Here is a 25,911-nt window from a genome sequence, read left to right as displayed (position 1 = left end):
ATCTCAGTGCTGAGGTGGAAAAACTCCTGTGTGTACTGTATGCACGGGAGTTATGACATTTCAGCCATGTCAAAAAAGTTGTCCAGAGATACTGCACCTGCAAAAAGACCAGATAAAGATATCACCATTGGTGATGTAGGAAGGGTAGAGGAGTTTACGTCTAATTAAATTGTGATTACCCAATTTACTTCACTGCATTTTGCAAAATGGAAACATTTTATGATGTTTCAGTGAAATGAAGACTATGAATGTCAATCATTCCTACTTGCTGGCCATGAAGAATGGATGAGAGCTGCTTAGTCACCTTGTGGTCCAAGGATCCAAGAGTGCCAACATATATACTAACTATCTCTGGTCCAGGAAAACCTGGAGGCCCCAGAATGACAGCAGTATTGAATTCAACTCTTAAGATATTTTTAAAATATATGATTATGATTACAGTATGATACCACACACTGATTATAGTGACATTGTCAAGTTGCAAATGTGACACTTTTTTCTACAGCTAGCCAGAACTACCAGTGTAAGCAAAGGTCTATAATATTTAAAAACCAGATACACAATGTCCACAATTAAATGTATTCAGAATGAATGCAAATTTTATTATATTGAAATGTAAATGTGATTAAAGGCTCTTCATTTTTTTTTTAAATATGGTGGTAATCCAGTTTTGTCAGCAATGTTTCTCCTTTGTTTGAGTCACATGTAAAAAATGTTCTATTTTTCTACTGCCAGCTGGAAACACAGAAGAAAAATTACTTTTAATATGGCAGTAAGGATGGCCACACAACTGTAATTTTATTGCCTGAGAACAAGATTTTTACAAACTTAAAACATAATTTCTGTGTTTTAGGTTTCTGGTAAATGTGATATTATAAGGTAGAGGAGAAATATTATCATCTTTGTAAATAGTACTCATTTCCTGCAATGTTCTGTATGCTTGTATTGGCCATTCTTTGCTTTAGGTATAACTAAAGGTAAAATTTCTCTTTTTTTTTTTAGGGTTTTTTTTAAGGTTTTTGTTTGCTTTAAGTGGTGAGGAATTAGGCAGATTTACTCTCTCCCTTTTTTTCCAGGTGACCGTTGTTACTGAGTCTGAAAGTGAGGGAACACTGAAAGTTGAGCTGCCAGCAGAACAAAAATAGAGAGGGCAACTGTTCTGTTCTCACTTACTGTGGTGTTTACAGGATAAAATAATAAGGAAAATCTCATGAATGGGACACAAGAAAAAAAAAAAGACAGGGGTTTAACATTCTCTATTCTATCGAAAATGGAAAAAAAATATACTTTAAATCTCAGAATATAAAGGAAACCTGTAGTGAGAGAAACACATCTTCACTTGGCCACCTCTCCTTCTGATGTTGCCAGTGCATGGCTATCTTGCTGTACATCTAGGTTCAGTACTTTAAATGTTAATCCAGATCAGTTACTTAAAAGTCAAAAAAAGCGAGGCAATAAGCAGAAGCAAGTCAGAAATGTTAGCCTCAGTGCTGAAAATATTTAAAACAGTTGAAAGTTGCACATGGGATATTTGTTTGGCCTTGGTGATTGGTCATTTAATCCTCCAGTGCTATGTTGCAGGGAGAAAGGTGTCATGTGACATGCTTCTTGATAGCTGGAAGTAGTGGAGAGTTTTATATAAGTGCAGCAGGGATAAGAACAGCGTTAGTCTGCAAGTTCACTAATCCATTGCAATTAATTAGAAGTTCCTTCAATAAAGTCAGGAGTGTAAGAGAATCATCCTGAATGGTTGCAATGAGTACTGCACTTTGCACTAAAAGTAGTACTATAAAGTATATTTATAAAGCAGTGACTAAGACATTTAACAAACTTTCACTGCAGGTGAATCTTCCTGGTGCATGCATATTGAATTACAGTGATTGATTTACCTGCAATGAATGTTTGGTGAATGTCACATGCACTGCTTTATAAATATGCCCCATATGAGTACTGCACTTTGCTCATACGGGTCCAAGTAATTAGTTCGCTTAACTGCCTCCCTGCCGAGCTGCACATACTTGTTTTTTCACTCTCATGCCCCTTCATTCTGATGTATTTGAAGAGTGCAGCAGTGTAGTAAACCTTTTTCTTTGCCCTGCATGGGTGAGGCTGGGTTCACACTTATGCGAATTGGATGCGGATTTCCCCGCATCCAATTCGCATGACAGGAGAGTGTGACCGGCTCTCAATAAAGCCGATTCACACAGCTCCGGGGCAGCAGCGGTCAGCACTGGGAAAGGCTACTGTATGTATTTGCCTACGTTTCAGATCCGAATTCAGGCAAAATTCAGACCTGATTCGCACCTGAAACGGAGAGCAGGGATGCACCGGCCCCCCCTGCTGCGGGCCGTGGTCGCAGCTAGTGTGAACTTGACCTGAAGCACAAGTTCATATTTAGGTTTGGTTCTTATACTGTTGTGTTGTATGGGAATTGCTGCGTTTACTGAAAAATGTAATTACTAGGAATATACACACTTATACACATAAAATGTAATTATGAAACTATCAATATAGCTGCCAACACCTGATCCTGAATCAGAGAAACCAGATCTAAAACATTAAATACATAGAAAGTGGTGTAGCGCTATAATCGCTCAATAAAATAAATAAGTCCATCAGTCCGTGATACGACCACATAGAACAATATAATTCAATAGAAGTAAAGAAGATTCAATAAAAAGTTGTGCCATATGATCTTGAAAATACACCAACAAATCTTCCAGAAGCCCGGTGCAAAGATATCCACCACCATAGAAGATCACTTAGCCTCTTACCAGAAAACCATGATCCTTATTACAGGGATCATAGAGAACAGGAGATCAGACACAGTTATACTCCAGGATAGGTCTCACTGCTGCTCCATCCTCGATCGTGCCCGTTCGTCCCACAGTGATATATAACGATCATATAGAGAAAGGGACAACTCCCATAGTGTAATATTGTCAGGCAACTTTATTATGCATCAAAAAGCCAATTGGCAACTTACATTTTGGCCGAGAAAGCAAGGCATGTGTAATGGAATCTCCTGAGAACTTCTTTGACCGGTATCTAACCAGGAAAATGTCCGCCGCGTCCCCCGTCCGTAGCAGCGTGACGTACCGCAAGCTCCTCCTACGCGTTTCGTCACACGTTCTGACGTCGTCAGGGGGTGTGGCTGTGCAGCAAGTACGAGTATTATATAGGCTACGGAGCGGACAGGCGGGGCTGAATAATTATAAACCGGATCCAGGAAGTCGGATCACTTGCGTGCAAACCCCCAGAAGCGGATCCACTCCCCAAACGAACCGGAAATGGACATCTAGTTCACCCAAACAGGGAGTCCATAAAAAACATTGAAATAAATAATTGACATAACAGCCTTTTTGCAGCCTTTTTGCAGCAACAAAAATCACTCATGGCCAAAGTCAATCGGAGATATTTGGGAAATTATGTTTTTTATATTATTATTATGTTAAGTGAATCACAATTTGATCTGTGTAGTCACGGCTGTTTACAGCGGACAGCAGAACACAGCGCCACCCCCTGCCAAGTTGAAACGCGTAGGAGGAGTTTGCGGTACGTCACGCCGCTACGGACGGGGGAACGCAGCGGCCATTTTCCTGGTTAGATACTGGTCAAAGAAGTTCTCAGGAGATTCCATTACACATGCCTTGCTTTCTCGGCCAAAACGTAAGTTGCCAATTGGCTTTTTGATGCATAATAAAGTTGCCTGACAATATTACACTATGGGAGTTGTCCCTTTCTCTATATGATCGTTATATATCACTGTGGGACGAACGGGCACGATCGAGGATGGAGCAGCAGTGAGACCTATCCTGGAGTATAACTGTGTCTCATCTCCTGTTCTCTATGATCCCTGTAATAAGGATCATGTCGTTCTGGTAAGAGGCTAAGTGATCTTCTATGGTGGTGGATATCTTTGCACCGGGCTTCTGGAAGATTTGTTGGTGTATTTTCAAGATCATATGGCACAACTTTTTATGGAATCTTCTTTACTTCTATTGAATTATATTGTCCTATGTGGTCGTATCACGGACTGATGGACTTATTTATTTTATTGAGAGATTATAGCGCTAAACCACTTTCTATGTATCTTATACTGTTGTGAAAGAAAATAATAGCTTGCAAGCCTCTATTAGCTTAAACGACTGAAAGTTTACATTATATTTGTTAGGACATTTAGCATTTAGTATACATTTTTGTGAAATTAATAATTTTACGGCATAAAATGAACTAGGGCTTGATATTTTCTAGGATTTAAAAATTGTATTGGAACACAAAATTGTAATAAGTCAATTGGTACACAAGTAATAACCTACAATACTGTACCTAGACAAGCTGCGGCTCCCACCATGGCATATAGCCCCGGAGTAACACAGTCTGCTCCTGGTCTGCACCAATTTCTAAAGATTATCCAATCATGATGATGATAAGCCAGTTGTTCCACCCCAACTCCAACTATACGGCCGGCTATTGCTCCAACTGCTATGCTTGGGATGAACAAACCAGATGGAATCTATAAAATATGAAATCCACAGCTAATGAGGGAAAATAAAATGTACTGTGTAATACAATTTTTCAGCAGTTCTTCAAACAGCTTAAGGGCTGATAAATATCACGATCACAAGTTTATTTAGAATTAATGCGGTTTTGCCAAGTTTTAAAAAAAAGCTGCGCCATCAACTGAAAGTTTCAAATATTACTAGCCAAAATCTATATTTGTTCACGACATGAGTTATGTGTTTATGTTTATGGGAACAAATCTGTCCCCTAAGGAAGGGACTAAACCTGGTGTAGCCAGGTTTTGGACTACAGCAATATGGAGAAGGGGACATTGCCTTTTATTCTTTTCTCCCTCTACTGAGATACTGATGTAATGTTGCACCTTTCTCCTACAGCCAGCAGGGGGAGAGCTAAAGCCATCTATGCAGAATGCTGAGAATCCTTGGAGTTGTACATTGAGACAGCAACCATATAATGGAATGAATGGGCTCGTTACACTACAGATCTCAATAGGAACTGGGCAGTAGGAGCAGTGGAGAGATTACTAAACTGTAAAGAAAAGCTCTTTGCCTTGGCACTGAGGGAGTTAGAGAGGAAGCACATCTGTCTGGATATTTGCTTTCCAAACAGAGACCATGCCAGTGGAGATCCAGGCCTGACACTGGGATTGAGATCACCCAGGGGCAGCGCAGCACATCACAACAATGGCACGGCTGCAGCAGGGAAACTGCAGCATCTACTCTCCCTCTGTTTCCCACCGCTGATCACCGGAGGCTTTCGGAGAACAAAGCACCCCCGTTCTACAGTAAGAGGTCACCGCAGCATCCCAGGAACCGGTGAGTGGGCTATTCGCCTGTTACTGATACTATCAGGAACTGAGCCACTGAGAGCAGGACACCAAATGTGCCCATACTTCCCCCCTCCTGCACACTATACCAAACTTATTCCAAACCTAGATTGCACCTATACCAACCCTATACTGCATTCTACTAAACCTTTACTGCATGTTTTACTTCCACCTGTCTCGAGACTATACCATTCCTATAATGTAACTATACTGCATGCAACTGAGACTGTCGTTAAGTGCACAGATGCTCTTAAAGGGCCCCAGCAATAGCCGGCAGAAGAACATCTCAAAGGATTCTCCCTTATGTAATATTTAATCTGCAAGCTCCTTTGCTTCACTGCTACCATCCTCATTTTCTTTTGGACAGTGCATATCCACTCATTCTAGAACTAGCATCACCACCATAAACTCACTCTGGCCGTATAGTTACAGCAGTCGGTAGCACTGCGGATCTGGAAGCCAAATGTCATCTTATGCCTAGACCTTACTGTTAATCACTATGTATGCAAAATTAAGTTATTGTTAATCTAATTTATGCTTGCCTAGTTACCAACCATATTGGGTGACAATATATTATTAAGTTTGCTTTCGCTATTTAGTTTGGTGCCTGTTTTCTTTTATATAGCATTACTATTGGGTAATTCTGCTGCATCTGATATATTTTTATGTATATAATATATATATAGCACTGTCCCCATAGGGCTTGCTGTGTGTCGATTTCTTAGGCCTCCCTCTGATTATCTACAGACAGTTGCTGGGGGGTTTTCACATATCCTTTCTTACTCCTGTTTACTTGTTACTCAATAAATAGTCCAGGGTATTTGGTTTTGTATTTATTGTGGAACTTGGATGGGAGAAAGAAAACAGTGGGGTACTCCAACTGAACTATTCACAGTTGGTAAGGACAACTCTCACTTGGCCTTCCCAGATTACTTGTGGAAGCAGACACACTGCTTTTACCATACTGCCACTTGTATGGAAGAATTAAGTCTTCATGCTCTCTCTAGCAGCAGACCTGATGCAACTACTTTATCTTTAGGACACTCTAGCATCCCCTTGACTGACACCCATCCACTGACTCTTCTACTTGAAGGGATGGCCCTCACGGGACAGGCCCCATGACACAGATCTGTACTAACAGTAGGCAGAATCAGATCCTTCCTGGTGTCTCCCTTCTAATCAGCTCTGCAGGACCTCTTGGTTCAGCTTCTCTCTCTGACTTACAGGCTTTCGTGTTGACCACCCAAGGCTGCATGGCAACTTCTACACAGGAGGGGAAACCACCCCCTCCCTCTGGGAGCCCGTTCTCCAGCCGAAGACCCTGAGCACATGTGCCCTGCTTTTTATACAGTCAACCAACGAGCCACTTTCCTCTGCCAATCCCCAGGGCTGTAACAATGCCTGTACCCTCACTTGTCAGGTTTCCTCCCACTGTCCAATATGCCTCCCTATTGGACCAGTGTGAAACATTTAGACAAGCTGAGCTGCACCTGAGTACCATAACAAGACCCTATCAATAGATCCTGCTCCCTGATAGGCAGAAAGCACTCTAAATGTACCTGGTATTCTTCCTGGCAAGCAGAAAGACCCAAAAGCTACACTTTCTTCTAGCACATATGTAGGATGGTGCTACATCCGACGCCCCGCCAAACCGAGCCATGTCCTCATTAGCTCTGGGCATCCGCCCCTACAAAAATACCTGTACAAAATCTTACAAGGAGTATCCCACAAACTTGGAAAAGGGGAAAAGAGAAGTTACATATGTACAAGGCCATGGGGAATACCCCATATGTGGCCGGTAGGCACAATAATTTAATTGAAAAAATATAGACATATGCTGTATCTACCAGGTGCACTATATTAGTGCACCCCTCGCCAAACAAAGACTGCTTGACAGGGGAAAATGGTTGAACCCCCTTACTAACTATACTACAAATAACATTTTTACACATACGTATACAGAAGTGGGTCATTAACAACCTCCACTGAGGCATGAAGACTCCTTGCAGGCCTGCAAAGAAAAACACAAGCATATAGCAACTATACATTCCATATACTTGCAGTGAGACTGTCCTCTCCACAGAGGCGACCTTCTCACCTGAACAATCCCTATCATTAGCATTCATGTAGAGATAGCTGATGCATCCAGCCCCCTAAGGTCAACTCTTGACTCGTTGTCCTGTTGTGTTCATGTAATAGATAATAGACTTACCATTCTGACTAACTAAACATACCCTGTACTTGTTCCATTCGGGAACCACATGACTAGCAATAGGCAAAGTCCCTTTCAATTACCAGGGTACTGACTCTTTCCTGTTCTAGCCAGACCCACAAGTTAGCATGAAGAAGTTCAGAGTCCATCCGAATGATGCTTGCTTACATCTTCTCTTGGTGACATGCGGTCATTGCTGGAGCCTTAGGAATAGCTGTATATATATATATCTATATAATACTTGTGAGTGTCTGTAAGAACTCTTCAAGGGAGCCCTTTCTCCCTGGCAGCCCCTTCTGTGAAGAGACAATGAGACACTACCTTTTTCTCACAAGGTAGCAACTCACTCAAATTTCCTTCAACATTACACTGGGCCACTGGCCGAAAGGAATCTTTGCAAAGTGTCCTTAAATTAAGTATCTTCGCAAAGTGTTCTCAATTAGGTATCTTTGCAAAGTGTCTTTTCTCAGTATTTCTTTTAGGAACGGTAATGTTCCATGGCCCAAAGGACCTGTGAACTAGGGGTTTACCCCCTCCAGGTAGCAGCCCCTGGCTTTAACAGGAGAAGTCCTCTATGGCAGAAGTTCTATTCTTCCAGGTGATGAAACAATAGCAGTTTTAGTGATCCTCTTCTTCATTTGCAAGAAAAGAAAGGGAAGAGGATTTTGGAAAGGGCCTTTAGCCCTAATAGCAACATATCAACAGTGGTAATTCTTGGGGCTCAACAGCCCCTTTGTAAAATGCAGCCCTTTGAACAGACCAAGAACTCGGTGTACCTCAGTAGTAATGGTTAGAATAAGGTTTATGAACCATCTTGCCTTCAGGACTCAAGATGCTCCCAAACTTGGCCTTTCTTGTCTGGACGGCTGATTTCCACTCGATCAATATGTATCGACCGCCCCAGATTCCAATTTTCTTTGATAGATTTCCCATGGAGCATATGGATAATCGTACCCATATTCCATGGCCACCTTCCTCTGGATGAACACCCTTGAAAAGGAGAGAACCTGGGAAGTTTCTGCCTATCTCCTCTCCCAGGTGGAGCATATGAGGTCTCCACTTAAGAGATCAGCTTGGAATAGGAGTCATTCTGTGTTCAGGCCTGAGCATAGGTGCGGGGTGGGGATAAGTCTGGCACCCTTGTGGTGTAGGCCTCACAGAACCCGAGATTTCTTGCACACTTCATGCGAATGACCGTTGCCCCGTCTCTTTACTAAGCCAACGTGAACTTGGAGGACTTGTTCTTGCCTCAGTTCCCCAGTCCCACTCAGTTTCCACATCTGATCCCCATTCACAGATTCCTTCTTCCAGGGACCTGAATCGGCACTCAAATCTTGGTGACCCCACATCAATAATCCCTGCTTCCTCCTCACTGGACGAACTCAGCTTCTGGATCCATTGAAGCCCCTCTGCCTCTTTATGAGCTGGACTTCTTGTTGCTGCCACTGCAATCAATGCACCCTGTGGCCACTGCCCGGCCTTCATGACTTGTGTGCATTGCACCTCTTAAATGTGGGTCTCCCTGGTTTGGCAGATGGTTGTGTGGGTTTGACCACGGGTCCTGGCCCCAGCGGTGTTCTCAGCACTCCCTGTCCTCTTCCAAAAGAAATAGCTACTACAGGTGATAGCAGTTCAGAAGTGGTCCCTGCTTCCCAGTTTAAATATAATCTTCTGGGTTGATAATCACTCTGCTCCAACCTCAGCAACGTATCACTGCAGTGCCCACACTGCCCCATGTTCACAGTCACACAGATACATTCAGGCGCCTGCCACATACCAGTCCAAGATGATCCGTGTCCCTTCCGCTGCACAACGCAAGACTTCCTTTGGGCATCAATCAGACTCCTGTGTCCAACAGGGTCAGATTCTGTGTCTAAGTCCGCTCTGCACCAACATGCCTGATAGCCCCCGCACTCCGGCTCACCACGATATCCACCATCTTGCTACTCCACACACGTGTCTACTCCTCAGCTACACCCGGTAGTGGATTGGCACCCCATGGACGGTGACTCCGCCCACGTCCCCACACTAGCTGACTCTTTGATGGTGGCTCCTCCTGCTAGGCAGATCTCTTTGGCGCGCTCTCTCCTGCGTGGTACAGTAACCCCTTCGCTGCTACCATAACACTCAGTCTGCAGAAATGGTACTACAATGCAGAATGTGTTCCCTGCCACAGACACACATACATCTGCCTCTTCTGCCTTTACTTGAGCTCTGGTTGCACTTTTTTGTTCAAATGTCAACCAAACTCCCTCACTGCTGCTGGAAACTGTCCTGCTGTTACCGACTACACAGCAGACATTTTTTTCCACAGCACATATACTGACACAACCCCTAAGGGGCCAATCCCTGTATCCCAGATTACTGCTTTCTTGACCATAACTTGAAAGCACACTTACATTGATCACTGTGAAGCAGACATTACTTTCTTCCACAGCACAACACATCCTTTCTTCGATGACACTCCAGCACTTTGCATAAGAAGTCATGGTGTTTCGAGGGTAACTATCTGGCTGTTGCTGGTATCAACAACAGTCATAACTCAGAGGAAAATCCTAGATGACGCCCCCAAATGTATCACTGTCCCTGTAGGGCTTGCTGTGTGTTTAGTTCTTAGGCCTCCAATTACCTGAAGACAGTTTCTGGGGGGTTTTCACATATCCCTCCTTACTCCTGTTTGCTCGTTACTCAATAAACAGTCCAGGGCATTTGGTTTTGTATTTATTGTGGTACTTGGATGGGAGAAGGGAAAAGTGGGATGTTCCAACTAGACTATTTACAATAGATAAGGACAACTCTTACTTGGCCTCACCAGATTAATTGTCTGACACCCGTCCACTGACTCTTCTACTTGAAGGGATGGCCCTCACAGGACAAGCCCCATGACACAGATCTGTACTCACAGTAGGCGGAATCAGATCTTCCTGGTGTCTCCCTTATAGTCAGCTCTACAGGACCTCTGGGTTCAGCTTCTCTCTCTCTGACTTTCTGGCCCTCAGGTCGACCACATAATGCTGCATGGCAACTTTTACAGAGGAATGGCAGCCGTCCCTTCCCTCCGGGACCCCGCTCTCCAGCCAAAGACCCCGTGCACATGTGCCCCTGGCATTTATACCGTCACCCAGCATGCAATGAGGCTCTTTCCTCTGCCAATCGCCAGGGCAGTAACAATGCCTGTGCCCTCATTTGTCAGGTTTCCTCCCACTTTCCAATATGCCTCCCTATTGGACCAGTATAAACATTCAGACAAGCTGAGCTGCACCTAAGCAACATGAGCAAGCCCTATGAAGCGATCCTGCTCCCTGGTAGGCAGAAAGCACTCCAAATTTACCTAGCAATCTTTCTGGTAAGCTGAAAGACCCAAAAACTATCCTCTCTTCTAGCACCTACCTAGAAGGGTGCTATAAATATATATATATATATATATATATATATATATATATATATATATATTCTTGTGACTAGCCCACACTTACACTCAAGGGGTGTTTGTTCAGCAGGTGGGAATGTCTTTTTAAAACTTTTCCAAATAAAATCCAGAAACAAAGACTGAGAGCAGGACTTGTAATGACGTAACACCAAGAAAGGTCTCTGCCAGAACCTGAAGACGATTTTCACCTGATCTACTGCAATCGCCTGGGGTCCTCATTGCCAAGGAGATCTTAAAATTTCTATAAGCTAAATCCACCTGTTCGTTTTTTCCTATTGTATACAGACCATAGTTTTGATAGGAAGTAGGTACCATTTTTCCTTGTTATAGGTATAGTTGTCAGGCTTGTGCTGTATTCCTATAACTGTAATTGTTTGTATGTACAGAATTTTTGTTTATAAAAAGCACAATAATATACCACAGAGTTTCCTTGGCTTGCAGTGCCGGGTCACACTTATACGATGCGGGAAGGCTGCAAATTCGCAGCCTGTTCCCGCATCGCAAACGCACCCTTGGCTGTTCACACTGCCATATGCGATACGCTGGGGGTGTCAATTAAATGTTAACGACACCCCCAGTTTGATCGCATATCGCAGTGCGATCTGACAATTCGCACAGTATCAGATCGCACAAGTGTGAACCACTGTGCGATTCGATCCTGATGCGGCTGAAAAAAAGGGTCATGTGCGACTTTTGTGCGGGTGCAGTGCGAATTTAGCCATACAAAGTGTATGGCTGAATTCGCACCGCACAGCCGATCGCATGTAATGAATGAGCAGTGCGCTCCAATATTACATGCGATCGCCGCACTAGCAAGAGTGTGAACCGGCACTTACTGCAAGAACCTTTAAAAAGACACAAGAAAAACAGTACTGAGTATTACTTTCAATGATTTCCTGTGATATTGAATGTTTGTACACTCCTAATGTGTCAGAGGGGCTGAGGTCTTGAAAAGGTCAAAGCAAAGAATAGTGGACCCATTCTATCCAGCAGCTCCTAGGGATGTAGCGCTACACTGGGTAGGTTTTCAAATAAAAATTCCTATGAATTTTCAAGACAGTTGACAGTTTGAAAAATGTGTTTAAAAAGTAGTTAACATTTTTGTTTTATGAATATTTAAATACGCTGTTAGAAATTTATTCTTGATCAAATGAATGTTCATAAAATGAACAATTTTGAAAGAAAATTCTACTAGTGTATAGCCAGTTTAAGAGACAACATAACTTGGTCCAGAAAATAAAGGTAGCAGATTGCAAAACTATAGCATTCACAGGTTGTGCATACAGTTGGAGGAATTGTGGAGCCTATGCATTGAACTATTTTATTTTTTTTATTTTATCTATTTTAAATCCCTTGGGGGAGCTTAGATACTTCCAAAATTGGGCCTGGAGAAAAGTGTTGTTAGCGTATTTTAAACAGACTGTGGGCAGGCTTTAAATATGGCTGAAACAGGAATGATCAGTAAATCATTGGGAACATTGTAGTAGCACTGCACTGAGGCTAGGAAGTAGCTCATTTGGAAGCAAGCTCATTATATACAGGGTACATAGCTAACTACAATAGTTGTGTGCTTTTGTGCCTTAAACTTCTTTTTATGGCCTGTCTTCCAGTTGTCACTGTCACTTTCTGGGGTAAAAATATTCAAAGCCTTTTTTCTTTCTTTTTTTTATAGATTTGAGCGTGGAAAGGTTCAAACAACTGTCAGGTTTTTATTTTGGTCTGGACTGTGACCACTAAGTATAAGATTTCCCAGTAGGGACACTGAATGAAGCAAAAACACATTATTAGTAAATAGGGGAATAGTTAGAGCCTCTGTCAGTTTAATATCATGGTCTCTGTGTTCCTATTACAGTGACAACTTCTCCCTTATTTCTTGTCATGTTGTGACAGCCTGTCACAGGGTCAGAAAGTGAGGTGAGACAACAACTTGACAGACATTTTTAATCTTCCCAAGAAAAAAAAATGGCTTGAGCTGGGCTGGGTTTTTCAGCATTCAACAAATATAGTGCTGATTTTAAGTTATAATGCATAGTCCTTTAAAGCTAAACTCCAGGCAGTTACAAAAAGAATACCAAGTATTTTATTTGTGTATAAAAAAAAGGTGCGCTGGTCTGTGATTAAGCTGCTACCAGAAAATTTTTTGTAAATGTGTGAATATGGGTGGTGCGCTAAATCCAATAAACGTGAACAAATAAATGTGACCAAAACAGATATAACACAGACAACGCAGCCCTGATCTGTGGCCAGTTCTATATATAAATAGGTGTGTTGGGCCGGTATGCACGTTGTCGCTGTGGTTTGCTGAGGTCGGAGAGGATGATATAAGCCCTGCTGAACCTTGGGAATCTGCCGCATCTATTCATATGGAGAGAAGCAGCTTGATAATCCCCATGATTTCACAGAGTGCTATTTAAATACCGTTCTGGTAAGAGGCCATCTTGGTTTTTGCACGCACGGTGAAGAGCACCTTTTCTTTTGTGTGGTCACAACAAGTGGTTGTTTGGAACATTATATATTTTGCACTTACTTAATATCCGCCCGGTAAGGAGGAATGTCACAAGAAGTGGTTGTTTGGAACATTATATATTTTGCACTTACTTAATATCCGCCCGGTAAGGAGGAATGTCACCAGGTGGAGGGATTTCAATATCATCATTTGAACCATCACCTTTATTCACCTTTGTTTTTGTGTCACCATAATTTATAATCGGAGGAGTTTCATTACTTTGGACTTTGGGACTTTATGATAATATCTGTTGTGGTCACATTTATTTGTTCACGTTTATTGGATTTAGCGCACCACCCATATTCACATATTTTATTTATGTGACTGTGGTTTACTGTACCCCCGATGGAGAGGTATTCACCTGTGTTAGGGAAGGGAACAGAGAGGCAATTATTTAAAGTTTTTATATACATACACTATATTACCAAAAGTAATCCCGTCTACCTTTACAGGCACATGAACTTTAATAGCATCTCTTCTAGGAAAGCTGTACACAAGGTTTAGGAGTGTGTCTAAGGGAATGTTTGACCATTCTTCCAGAAGCGCATTTGTGGGATCAGGCACTGATGAGGACGAGAAATCATAGCTCGCAGTCCCTGCTCCAATTTATCCCAAAGGTGTTCTATCGGGTTGAGGTCAGGCCAGTCAAGTTCTTCCACCCCAAACTCACTCATCCATGTCTTTACGAACCTTGCTTTGTGCACTGGTTCAAATCATTTGGTGGAGGAGAGATTATCATGTGGGGTTGTTTTTCAGAGGTTGGCCCCAAGTCAGCATACCAAGTCATTTCGGACAATTTCATGATCCCAACTTTGTGGCAACAGTTTGGGGATGGCCCCTTCTTATTCCAACATGACTGCGCACCAGTGCACAAAGCAAGGTCCATAAGGCCATGGATGAGCGAGTTTGGGGTGGAGGAACGTGCACTGATCCAAATCATTTGGGGGAGGGGGGATTATGGTGTGGGGTTGTTTTTGAGGGGTTGGGCTTGCTTCCAGTGAAGGGTACAATTAAGGCATCAGCATACCAAGACATTTTTGACAATTTCATGCTCCCAACTTTGTGGGAACAGTTTGGGGTTGGCCCCTTCCTGTTCCAACGTGACTGCGCACCAGTGCACAAACAACGTCCAGAAAGAGTTTGAGGTGGAGGAATTTGAGTGGCCTGCACAGAGCCCTGACCTCATCCCTATAGAACACCTCACAAATGCGCTTCGGGAAGAATGGTCAAACATTCCATAGAAACACTCCTAAACCTTGTGGACAGCCTTCCCAGAAGAAACCTATGGACTAAGACTGGGATGCCATTAAAGTACATGTGCGTGTAAAGGCAAGTGTCCCAATAATTTTGGTAATATGTCATTATAGGTCATATATAGAAGGTAAGTGTGAGTCCATTGGGGGTGGGATCACATTAGGTTTGTTTTTTGTTCACTTGGATGTAATACATGGATTCAGGATACATTTTGGGAAGAATCAGCATGTTGAATCAGCGGGGTTGGAAGATTGCGTGGACACAGTTTTGATCACTGAGTATGGATATCATGTGTGGACACTATCTATGATCACAATCTCTTTAGGCTTTGAACTTTTTAGACATTGTTGATGTACTGTCACTGTACTAGTTATGCTTATGTAGTGCTCCCCCACAAAAGGGCCACTGAATTTAAAACAGGTTCTTTCCCAGACAGTGCAGGGGCAGCCAGGAACATAGCAACATTTTACTCACTCTGGTTTAGTAATCAGTCTAAAACATGTCTTTTTAAAAAAGATATTTATATGAAAGCTCAGCTCCATTTTTTGACATACAGTACATTACATAGTTTGTTTGGGCCAGCTTGGATTCGTATTTTCTGCAGGATTTTCTGCCAGCTTTGCCAGCAAGTATACACATATACCCATGAGAATTGCCCCTAAACTAGCATATGTATAGTTGTAATAAAAGTATTTTTTTAAGCAGAAATCCAGGCTGCATGAGGTAGGCGTAATGTGTTCATACACATACATCTATGCTGTCCCTCGTAAAATACAGCACTGTAGATACCCTATTGTGAACACACTTGAACTGTACCAGGTTTGGTCCCTGTGCTTAACCACTTAAGCCCCAGAGGATTTGGCTGCTCACAAAGACCAGGGCCTATTTTGCGATTCGGCACTGCATGAATTTAACGAACAATTGCGCGGTCGTGCGACGCTGTACCCAAATGAAATTGATGTCCTTTTTTTCCCACAAACAGAGCTTTCTTTTGGTGGTATTTGATCACCTGTGCGATTTTTACCTTTTCCGCTATAAACAAAAAAAGCTTCGACAATTTTGAAAAAATAACAATATTTTTCACATTTTTTTATATGAAATTCCCCCCCAAAAAAATGTAAAAATCAAACATTTTAGGCCAATTTGTTTTCTGCTACATATTTTTGGTGAAAAAAATTGCAATAAGCAAATTTTGATTGGTTTTTGCAAAAGTTATTGTGTTTACTAACTACGGGAAAGATTTATGCCATCTTTATTGTTTTTTTTTTTAACTAGTAATGGTGGCGATCTGCGATTTTTTTTGCGGGACTGCAACTTTGCGGCGGACAGATCGGACCCTTGACTGACATATTTGACACTTTTGGGGGTACCAGTGACATTACTACAGTAATCAGTGCTATACATATGCACTGTTACTGTAAAAATGACACTGGCAGGGAAGGGGTTAACTTTATTAGAGATCCAGGGGTTAAGTGTGTCCCTAGGGGCGTGATTCTAACTGTCAAGGGGCGTGGCTTTTGATGTAACCACAGAGACATACGATCCTACATAGCAGGATCGTATGATCTCTGCAGTTACCAGGGAGAATGACAGATGGCTTTGTTTACATAAGCCGCCTGCCTTTCTCCCTCTCCAGCGGGAGATCGCGAGTGGCGGGCGGACATCGGAGCCGCCGGTCACTCGCGCGGTGATGGCAGTGAACGAGCAGGGCGGGAGCGCGCATCTGGCGGCGCGCGCTCGCCCCCTATTGGTTTGCGGGTGAGTGACATACCAATACGTCACTTTGCCCAGGAGGGGCTGACCGCAGCAGTATATGTACTTGCGGCAGTCGGCAAGTGGTTAACTTGTCTAAGGTTGGCCATACACAGTTCGAATCATTAATGGGATTATCGTTAGCAGCTTCCCCCATCTGCCACTGCTTCCCTGATGGGAGCAGACAATTGCTTGGCAGGAAGGATTCCCCTGTCAGCACTGTCTGTGTTGATGGGGTAACTGTGCAAATTTCTTTACTGTAACCAGTGGCTGAAGGAGAGAAATTCACACCATGTATGGCCTGCCTAAGGGTGCATTAACTCCTGCAAAAGCACACTGCCTGTGATAATATGTGAGAACCCCAGAGGAAGTTCCAATGATTAGTAGAGGTAGATCCATTGAAAGCAATGGGAGGCTGCCTGCTTTTGCAGCTAATCATGCACACTCACATGCAGCTGCCTGCGTTCAGGACTTTTCACTCACATATAATCCCTGCCTGAGCGATTTACATGCGAATAGCTGTGAGAGGCGGCAACCTCTTTGTTTTCGAAGGGGGGTGCCTTTCCCAGGTAATTGTGGAAACCCCTGCTGGGGTGCTTTCATGTGGTTACAGGCAGTGTGCATTTGTGGGAGTGGGGCTTCAGGGGTGCTTGCATATGGTTACAGGCAGTGTGCATTTGTGGGAGTGGGGCTTCCGGTAGACGTCACTTCTGCTTGATGGAACTCATGTGGAAAAACAATGATGGCAATAGAAAAACTGAAAAGAAAAATGGCATAGGTGTCCCCCCCAGTCCATACCAGGCCCTTTGAGTCTGGTATAGATTTTAGGGGAACCCCACGCCAAGATTTTAAAAAAAGCACGTTGCCCCCCCCCCCCCATCCCAAAATTCATACCAGACCCTTATCTGAGCATGCAGGTCAGGAAAAGCCTGAAGCATACCAGGCCACATGCCCTCAACATTTGGGGGGTGCTTTGGGGTAGAGGGGACCTTGTCCCCATCAACATGGGGACCCCAAAGCACCTTGTCCCCAAGGGCCTCTTCCCTACAACCCTGGGTTGTGGGTAGGGGGTTTATTGGAATCTGAAAGCCCCTTTTAACAAGGAGACCCCCTGAATCCCAGCCCCCCATGTAAATAAATGTGTGACGTCACTGACCCAACATTCACAGATCGGTGACGTCACACAGATAAGGGTCTGGTATGGATTTTGGGGGGCTCCACTGCATTTTTATTCTTTATAAGTGTCATTTTGCTGCAGGAAGTTCTATACAGGGTACAGATGCACCATTTTACAGGCAGAATAAAGGGACCCCCTCCCCGACACTATATTTTAGGGAATTTTTCATTTTTATTGTTTCACTTAGGGCATCACTACAATCACTGCTCCTTTAAGAATGGTTCTTTTTTTAAAACATTTTTTCATTGATACATGTGCCCCAAGGAAGTACCAAGGCCCCACATACCCTTTTTATGGCCAATAACTTGCATATAAGCCTTCAAAATGGGGGCTTTTGATTTGTCAAGTTCGGGTCCCATATATTTTTATTGAGTTCTTGGCTTGGGTCCGAACTTTTTACATCTTCAGGAGTTCTGGTGCAAACCAAACAGGGGGGTGTTCAGCCCAACTCTATTATACATTGCTGGTATGTGTGCTGGGAAATTTTTGTCTGTTTGTGATATACTATACACGGTGGTAAAAATAAATAGTTTACATATATCCATTACAGTAGGCTAAAATGCATTTGCATTGTGGTGTATTGGCTAGGTGCGTTAGAGCAGCCTTTTTCAACCAGGGTGCCGAGGCACCCTGGTGTGCCTTGAGGTTTCTTCAGGGGTGCCTCAGCAAAATGCCCCAAACATTTCCCAAAAATTGTATACAAGGCAGCGGGTGGATGAAGCCTGCCTTTTACGTTACACAAAGTCACAGGTTTTCATTGTGCACCGTTACGGCCCTCTAGCTGCCGACCTGCTAATGACCAATGACATCATCAGTTGATAAGGAGGATGTCAGTCGTCTGAGTAGCATGCTCGTTTGACCCTCCCCTGCTTCTCTCCATAAGTTTTGGGGTCATATTAGCTGAGTGATGAAGAAAAACCGAGGAAAAAGAGAAACATTGGAAGTACTAGTCAGTACCAAATTGTACCTCTAACGTTGGGCATCCTACGTGTGTGTATGTTGCTGCATTATGTAAAACTTTTAGGATGGGGTGCCTCAAGACTGTCCATAATTTTTTAAAGGGTGCCTCGAGACTGTCCATAATTTCTGGGGTGTGCCTCGACTGAAAAAAAGGTTGAGAAACACTGCGTTAGAGTGTTATTCAAAATCATAGGTTGCGGTGCCATTTATTTTAAATGGCACCGCAACCTATGATTATTTTAAATGACACCCAATGCCCCTAGACAGTACATTACAAATGGTAAGGATGTATTTATTCATATATTGAGGTGGACTACCAGTCCTTTCAAAATTAGTGTATTGTATCTGTAAAGCACAGAAGTGTGATTAAATCAAAAATCATTCTTTTTTAATAAAATTATAGCTACCTTTTAAGTAAACCAAAACATTGAAGGACAAATGACCTTGAATAAGTTTGCTATTGGTCTTTAACGAATGTCTAAAATATTCCAGTGAAAAAATGCTGAATTCATTCTCCACTAAAATATTTTAAGGAAAATATTATTTTAGGGTGTGTGCATCTAAAAATGCCAGATGGACAACTAGTGATTCAGAGTAAATTATATAACTGACATTCTGTGGTTAAATGAACATACTAGTACCCTATGTATGCAACTAGTCTACAGTATGTTATTAGATAGTTCTGTGTTCATTTACATATTATAATCATTTAACAAAGGACTCAGTGTAGAGTGTGGACACACTTGTGGCGGACTATGATAAAACACATTTCAATTCATGCTACACAAAACAGATCAGGTAGACCAAAACTGCTCCGCAGTGTTCAGTACTTCCCCGACAACCAGAGGATATTTATACTTGAAACTTCTATCAAAGACATACTTGTATCACGAGGGATTGTTATTTTATTAATGGTAGATATTTAAATATTTAGAAAAGTGCTCCCATGTGACTTGCTGCAGCTGAGTCTCTTGGTGGTCCTTCTTATTAAAACAAGTGGTAAATATTCATGAAACCAGGAAAGACACCTGTAACAAGTCTACAGGCTAATATAAAGGAGAACATGTTCTAGATGAGAAAAACAGGCTGAATAATTGATCAATTTAAACCAAGAAACACATCTTATAAAAGAAACATCTGAGCTAACAAGAATACTGTTTAGGATTAGGCACAGAAATATTCATAAAATTATAGAATATTGAGAACAGACCAAGTAGTCCATCCAGCCTGCCCATTTATTTTCACATAGTAATGCTTCTATATAAGCATAGTCACGTGTATATCCAATACATATTTAAAGGAGATGTATAGCAGCAATTAAAAAAGGCACCAGATCTGCATAATTCTCAAAATGGTGAAAATTACATGCATTTTTAAAAATCCTTTATTATTGCAAGATCTTGAGAGACTGTACCTAGACAAAGAGAATTAGCTGGAACTTAAGGACCAGACATTATTAATAAAAAGTACAGCTTTTTTTTTTTTTTTTAATTATTCTTTCGCTATATATTGTAAAATGTCAGGAATTTATTAATCATTAATAGGTCCTTTTTTAAATTGAGACCTCATCCACTTTTCTGCATGGAATCACATTTATGACTTCTTGCATACAACATTAGTAATTTGCATCAAAAATAATCTCTGCATTAAAAATGTTCACAAATAAATTAAGACATTGTTGATCAACATGCTCTGCATTACTGAACCGAGGAGTCCCAATAATCAGAAATATTTTCATTTTAACTGATAAAGATAATAATGATAAAAATAAAAAAATAGAATATAATAGTGGGCTTACCTTCATACCAAATGTGAATATAGTAATGATGATTTTAAACACAAGAGCTAATGCCAACTGCCACATTGCAGTATAGACCCCTGGACCAGCTGGTCTGTCAGGAATGTCATCCACTGGTCTGGTCATGTTGATATCATTGATGTAATCACAGAGTTGAGAAGACTCCAGAGCTCTGCAGTCATTAAACAGTTCTGAGATCAGCTCACTTGTGCTCCTCCGAGTATATGGATTTGGGTAAGCAATAATGGCTGTGATTGCAGTGACCACAATGACTTCCAGTACTGGATACTTGCCAAGGCTGGTGGTCTTGCGCCGACGGCACCAAGCAATGTTGCAGCGAATGAAAAGTGTCCCCCAAAGCCCTCCAAAGACACCAAGAAGGATGAATGGAATCAGCTCCATCATATACCATGGTGTATGATATTCCACATAGAACAGAACTAAGCGACTGTTGCCAAATGGGTTAATAGATCTCAGCGTAAAGGCAGCAACAAGGGCAGCAAAAAAAGAACGCCACAGTGTCTTTAAAGGAAAATAGTAACTGACCTAAAAAAGAAAAAAAAATGCAAATTGTTTAAATCATAATTTTAAAAGTTTAGAGATACACTGAATATTCCCTTAGTGATACATGGTGACTTACTGTACATGAACTTTCTTCCATTAAAAGCAAAGAGAGGTGTTTTAGATGACATGTTGGTTTTCAGCACACACTGGTGGGAAAAAACAGCCATAATCTTCTTAAAAAAAGGTTTCAACCCTCTGCTATACTATACTCAACCAGCTTTGAGCCATGTGGTCATCTGACCTACACCACTAAGTATAAGTCATTAAAATGGCAGAAGAAAACACTTGCGGAGATAAAAAAGAAACAATGATTTCTGGGGGACTTTTTTTTTTTCTAAAATCTAGTTTTTTTTCTAAAATTTTAAATAGCCACTGGGTGAATAAACTCACAGTGGTCTACTGAAAACCGATATGTCAAAGTTTAAGAGCCAATTAATAAACCAACAGTCATTTATCCATAGCTAATAGGTCAGTTTTGGGTTGACTTATTTTTAAATTATATCTAAAGTCTAACATTTATCTATCTAACATTTTTCATTTTCGATAGCGTAAGGAATGGTCAGGTTTTTTTTTTTTAACCTATCCTAAAGAATTAAAAAAAAAAATTTCTCTTAATTTCAGGTCCTATAGATACACCTGAAAGTAAGAGGAAATCTCTCCAAAGTGATGTAAAAGTGTGCATTGGAAGATTTCCCCTCTATTCCTGTCCTGAAAGCTTAACATTTTGGATGTTTCCTAACTTTCAGTCCTAGCTGCAATGGCCACAAAGACAAAACGAGAAGTTGTAGCTCCTTTGCAGGAATACAGTTAGCAACATAAAAATTGAAAGGGATTCTAAGCATTTTTGGTTTTAGAAACACAGTCCATCCCTGTCTTCAATCTGTGTTCCTAAAAATATGATATCAGATTGAAAATGCTGCAATGTCAGTCAGAAATGCATGCCATCAATTAAATGTCAATGTCAGCAACATTCCATGTTACTTTCAAGCTGTCCAAGGCCAAAGGCTTAAAAATACACCTTTCCCTGTTTTGCATACTTGTTACTTCCTGCGTTAACAAACAGTAAGATTTAAAGTGTATTTCCACTTTTGCAGCCAAATTGGGATAACATCTACTTTATATTTGTTACATGTTCCTATTAACTTTTAACATTACATGCTCTTCCTGCTTTATAATGTTAGGAAAGGGGGATGTGGAGTAATATTTACCATAGTTTACCCTGTCTGTACTGTTTTGACAGTTCTTCATTATAAGGTTGTAAACTAAATTTGAAAACTATCTGTCCTAACAAAGATTTAAAAAGTTTAGAAACCACCCTCCTGCATTTTATGGTAATGAGAAATAGCTAGAGTCTGCGTTGGGACAGAGCGAATCTAAAGAGCCGTACACATGGGCTGAATATTGGGCCGCATCGTCTGGTTCAATAGAAACCAGCCGACATTCTGCCCATGTATATGACAGTCGGTCCAACAGAAGCCGGTTGCCGTATACATCTTCTGTCAAAGATAATTTACCGAAAAAGGTCTGCCGATCAGAGGTCTCAGCCAATGGTGTAATCTGCCGGGGGGGGGGGGGGCGTCTTCCGGTCAGAACACTATAGCTTAGCAGTGGAGTTCGCTCTACTAACATCAGAGCCTGAGCTGGCTGCACCTGACCCCTCCACAACCTAGCGCTCCAGGTAGCACTGAGATTCAAGCGATCAGCAGTCTTTGATCAATTGGTTCTCGGCCTTAGAGCCAGTGGGGGACAGATGCAGCATCGGACCAATGCTTCATCCACCTAGGTAAGTATGATTTTTGAAAAAAAAAAAAAAGCAAAACTTCTCTTTTAAGAGTCTCCAATAATTCTTAGTATCAGCCATGATACCTTCTACTTAGAAAAATTTAAAATGTAAGAAATATTTAAAAAAATATATATTTTAGGTGTTCTGTGAATTCACATGTGTGGGAACACATAACAAAAACATATAGTGGGGTTTTCTCAAATTGACTGCAAAAGTAGAATTACCCTTTAAAATGCAAACAATATTACTTCTAAGGGCAATAGCACCCTTTCACTCTAGTTATCCTTGCATTAGCCACATCAGTTACCCTGATATAAGTGGCAGCATTAATATACTGCTTTATATCCTTAGGACATCTCAGTACTCGTAAATGTGGAGTATAAAGATGACTAATGTGAACAAAATCACAAGTGTTGTGCAAGTCTTCTGCATTGTCGTGCTTTTGGCGGCCATTATGGCAATTGTCTAGTCAATGACTTTCTATACACCTTTGTTTTTAGTCTTTACCTTCCATCTCTTACATACTTTACAGTTTACATATTTTCCATCTGCTAAAGCTCTCTGTTTTATAAGTCCATGCTAAGATTCTAAATGTCCCAACTGAATAACCATTAGTTTACTGCTGCTCATGATATATAGTCATTTACCTCCAGTGTAGAAGTCCAGAGGTCTTCTAATTCTGCAATGCAAACAAGTGCTAGAAGACATGATTACCAATTCACAGCTGAACAAACAGTAAACTAAATGTTTTGTTTTCTCAAATGTTTCTCAGAGGTTACTGAAAACCGGTCAGTATTAGCAGCATTTTACATGTAGCTCTTCTAGTGTGTGTAATAGGATTGCTGAGTTCCTAGGAAAAGGAAAGCAACTATGACTGGTACTTTCAATGTAAAATATACTGCTCAAAAAAATTAAAGGAACACTTTGAAAACACATCAGAGCCCAATAGGAAAAATATCCTGCTGTACATCTATACTGATATGGACAGGGTAATGTGTTAGGAACGAAAGGATGCCACATCATTTAATGGAAATGAAAAATATCAACCTACAGAGAGCTGACGTCAGACACCCCAAAAATAAAAAATAAAAAATGATGCAGCAGGCTAGTCCATTTTTCTAAAATTTCATTGCAACAACTCAAAATGATACTCTAGTTGGTATGGCCCCCACATGCTTGTATGCATGCCTGGCAACAGGGGGCAACAATTTTCCCAATTTCCCTTCGGGATTAATAAAGTATTCTGTATTCTGTAATGAGATGATGGATGGTGTCCTGGGGTATTTCCTCCCAGATCTGGACCAGGTCACTGAGCTCCCGAACAGACTGAGGTGCAGCCTGGAGGCATCAGATGGACCTGAAACATAATGTCCCAGAGGTGTTCTATTGGATTCAGGTCAGGCGAGTGTGGGGGCCATTCAATGGTATCAATTGTTTCATCTTTCAGGAACTGGCTGCATACCCTCGCCACATGAGGTTGGGCATTGTCATGCACCAGGAGGAACTCAGGACCCACTGCACAAGCGTAGGGTCTGACAATAGGTCCAAGGATTTCATCCCGATACCTAATGTCAGTCAGGGTGCCATAGTCCAGCCTGTAGAGGTCTGTGCGTTCCTCCATGGATATGCCTCCCCCAACCATCACTGTCCCACCACCAAACCGGTCATGCTGAACGATGTTACAAGCAGCATGACATTCTCCATGGTTTCTTCAGACCCTTTTACATCTGTCACATGTGCTCATGGTGAACCTGCTCTCATCTGTGAAAAGTACAGGGCGCCAGTGGCACATCTGCCAATTCTGGTGTTCAATGGCAAATGCCAATTGAGCGCCATTGTACCGGGCAGTGAGCACAGGGCCCACCAGAGGAGGTCAGGCCCTCAGGCCACCCTCATGAAGTCTGTTTCTGATTGTTTGGTCAGAGACATTCACACCAGTGGCCTGCTGGAGGTAATTTTGTAGGGATCTCTGGCAGTGCTCATCCTGTTCCTCCTTGCACAAGGGCGCAGATACCAGTCCCGCTGATAGGTTAAGGACCTTCTACTGACCTGTCCAACTCTCCTAGAGTAACTGCCTGTTTCCTGTAATCTCTTCCATGCTCTTGAGACTGTGCTGGGAGACACAGAAAACCTTCTGGCGATTGCACTTATTGATGTGCCATCCTGGAGGAGTTGGACTGCCTGTGCAACCTCTATAGGGTCCAGGTATCGCCTCATGCTACCAGTAGGGACAATGACCCAAGCCAAATGCAAATCTAGTGAAAAACAGTCAGAAAAGACGAGTAGGGAAAAAAAATGTCAGTGGCCTCCACCTATAAAACCATTCCTGTTTTGAAGGTCATCTCATTGTTGCCCATCTAGTGCACCTGTTGTTAATTTCATTAACACTAAAGCAGCTGAAACTGATTAACAACCCTCTCTGCTACTTAACCGATTAGATTAATATCCCAGGAGTTTAATTGACTTGATGCTATACTCTGATTAAAGGTTTTCCTTTCATTTTTTTGAGCAGTATCTATCTATCTACAGTGGGTACGGAAAGTATTCAGACCCCCATAAATTTTTCACTCTTTGTTATATTGCAGCCATTTGCTAAAATCATTTAGGTTCATTCTTCTTCCTCATGAATGTACACATAGCACCCCATACTGACAGAAAAACACAGAATTGTTGACATTGTTGCAGATTTATTAAAAAAGAAAAACTGAAATATCACATGGTCCTAAGTATTCAGACCCTTTGCTGTGACACTCATATATTTAACTCAGGTGCTTTCCATTTCCTTAACCCTTCCTAGAGCTGGCCGTCCGGCCAAACTGAGCTATCGGGGGAGAAGAGCCTTGGTGAGAGAGGTAAAGAAGAACCCAAAGATCACTGTGGCTGAGCTCCAGAGATGCAGTCAGGAGATGGGAGAAAGTTGTAGAAAGTCAACCATCACTGCAGCCCTCCACCAGTCGGGGCTTTATGGCAGAGTGGCCCGACGGAAGCCTCTCCTCAGTGTAAGACACATGAAAACCCACATGGAGTTTGCTAAAAAACACCTGAAGGACTCCAAGATGGTGAGAAATAAAATTCTCTGGTCTGATGAGACCAAAATAGAACTTTTTGGCCTTAATTCTAAGCGG

The 25,911-nt window shown here is 41.9% G+C and overlaps 1 protein-coding gene across 1 annotated transcript in view; it reads right to left on the bottom strand.

The window, feature by feature from the left end:
• The window catches only part of CLCN4 (chloride voltage-gated channel 4), a 131,559-nt gene that overhangs the window by 21,551 nt on the left and 84,097 nt on the right, over positions 1-25,911 (bottom strand). Inside the window, exons 9-10 of the mRNA XM_082245435.1 lie at positions 20,440-20,985; positions 4,330-4,516 (exon numbers count right to left, since the gene is read on the bottom strand). Coding sequence (XP_082101561.1) covers positions 4,330-4,516; positions 20,440-20,985 — 733 coding nt within the window. The remainder of the gene's footprint in view (positions 1-4,329; positions 4,517-20,439; positions 20,986-25,911) is intronic.

Source organism: Pelophylax lessonae (genome assembly GCF_965119305.1).
Source record: "Pelophylax lessonae genome assembly, chromosome: 2".
In the NCBI taxonomy this organism is placed as follows: Eukaryota; Metazoa; Chordata; class Amphibia; order Anura; family Ranidae; genus Pelophylax; species Pelophylax lessonae.
Note: the sequence above shows the minus strand (reverse complement) of the source record. Positions and strands in the feature narration are given on the sequence as shown.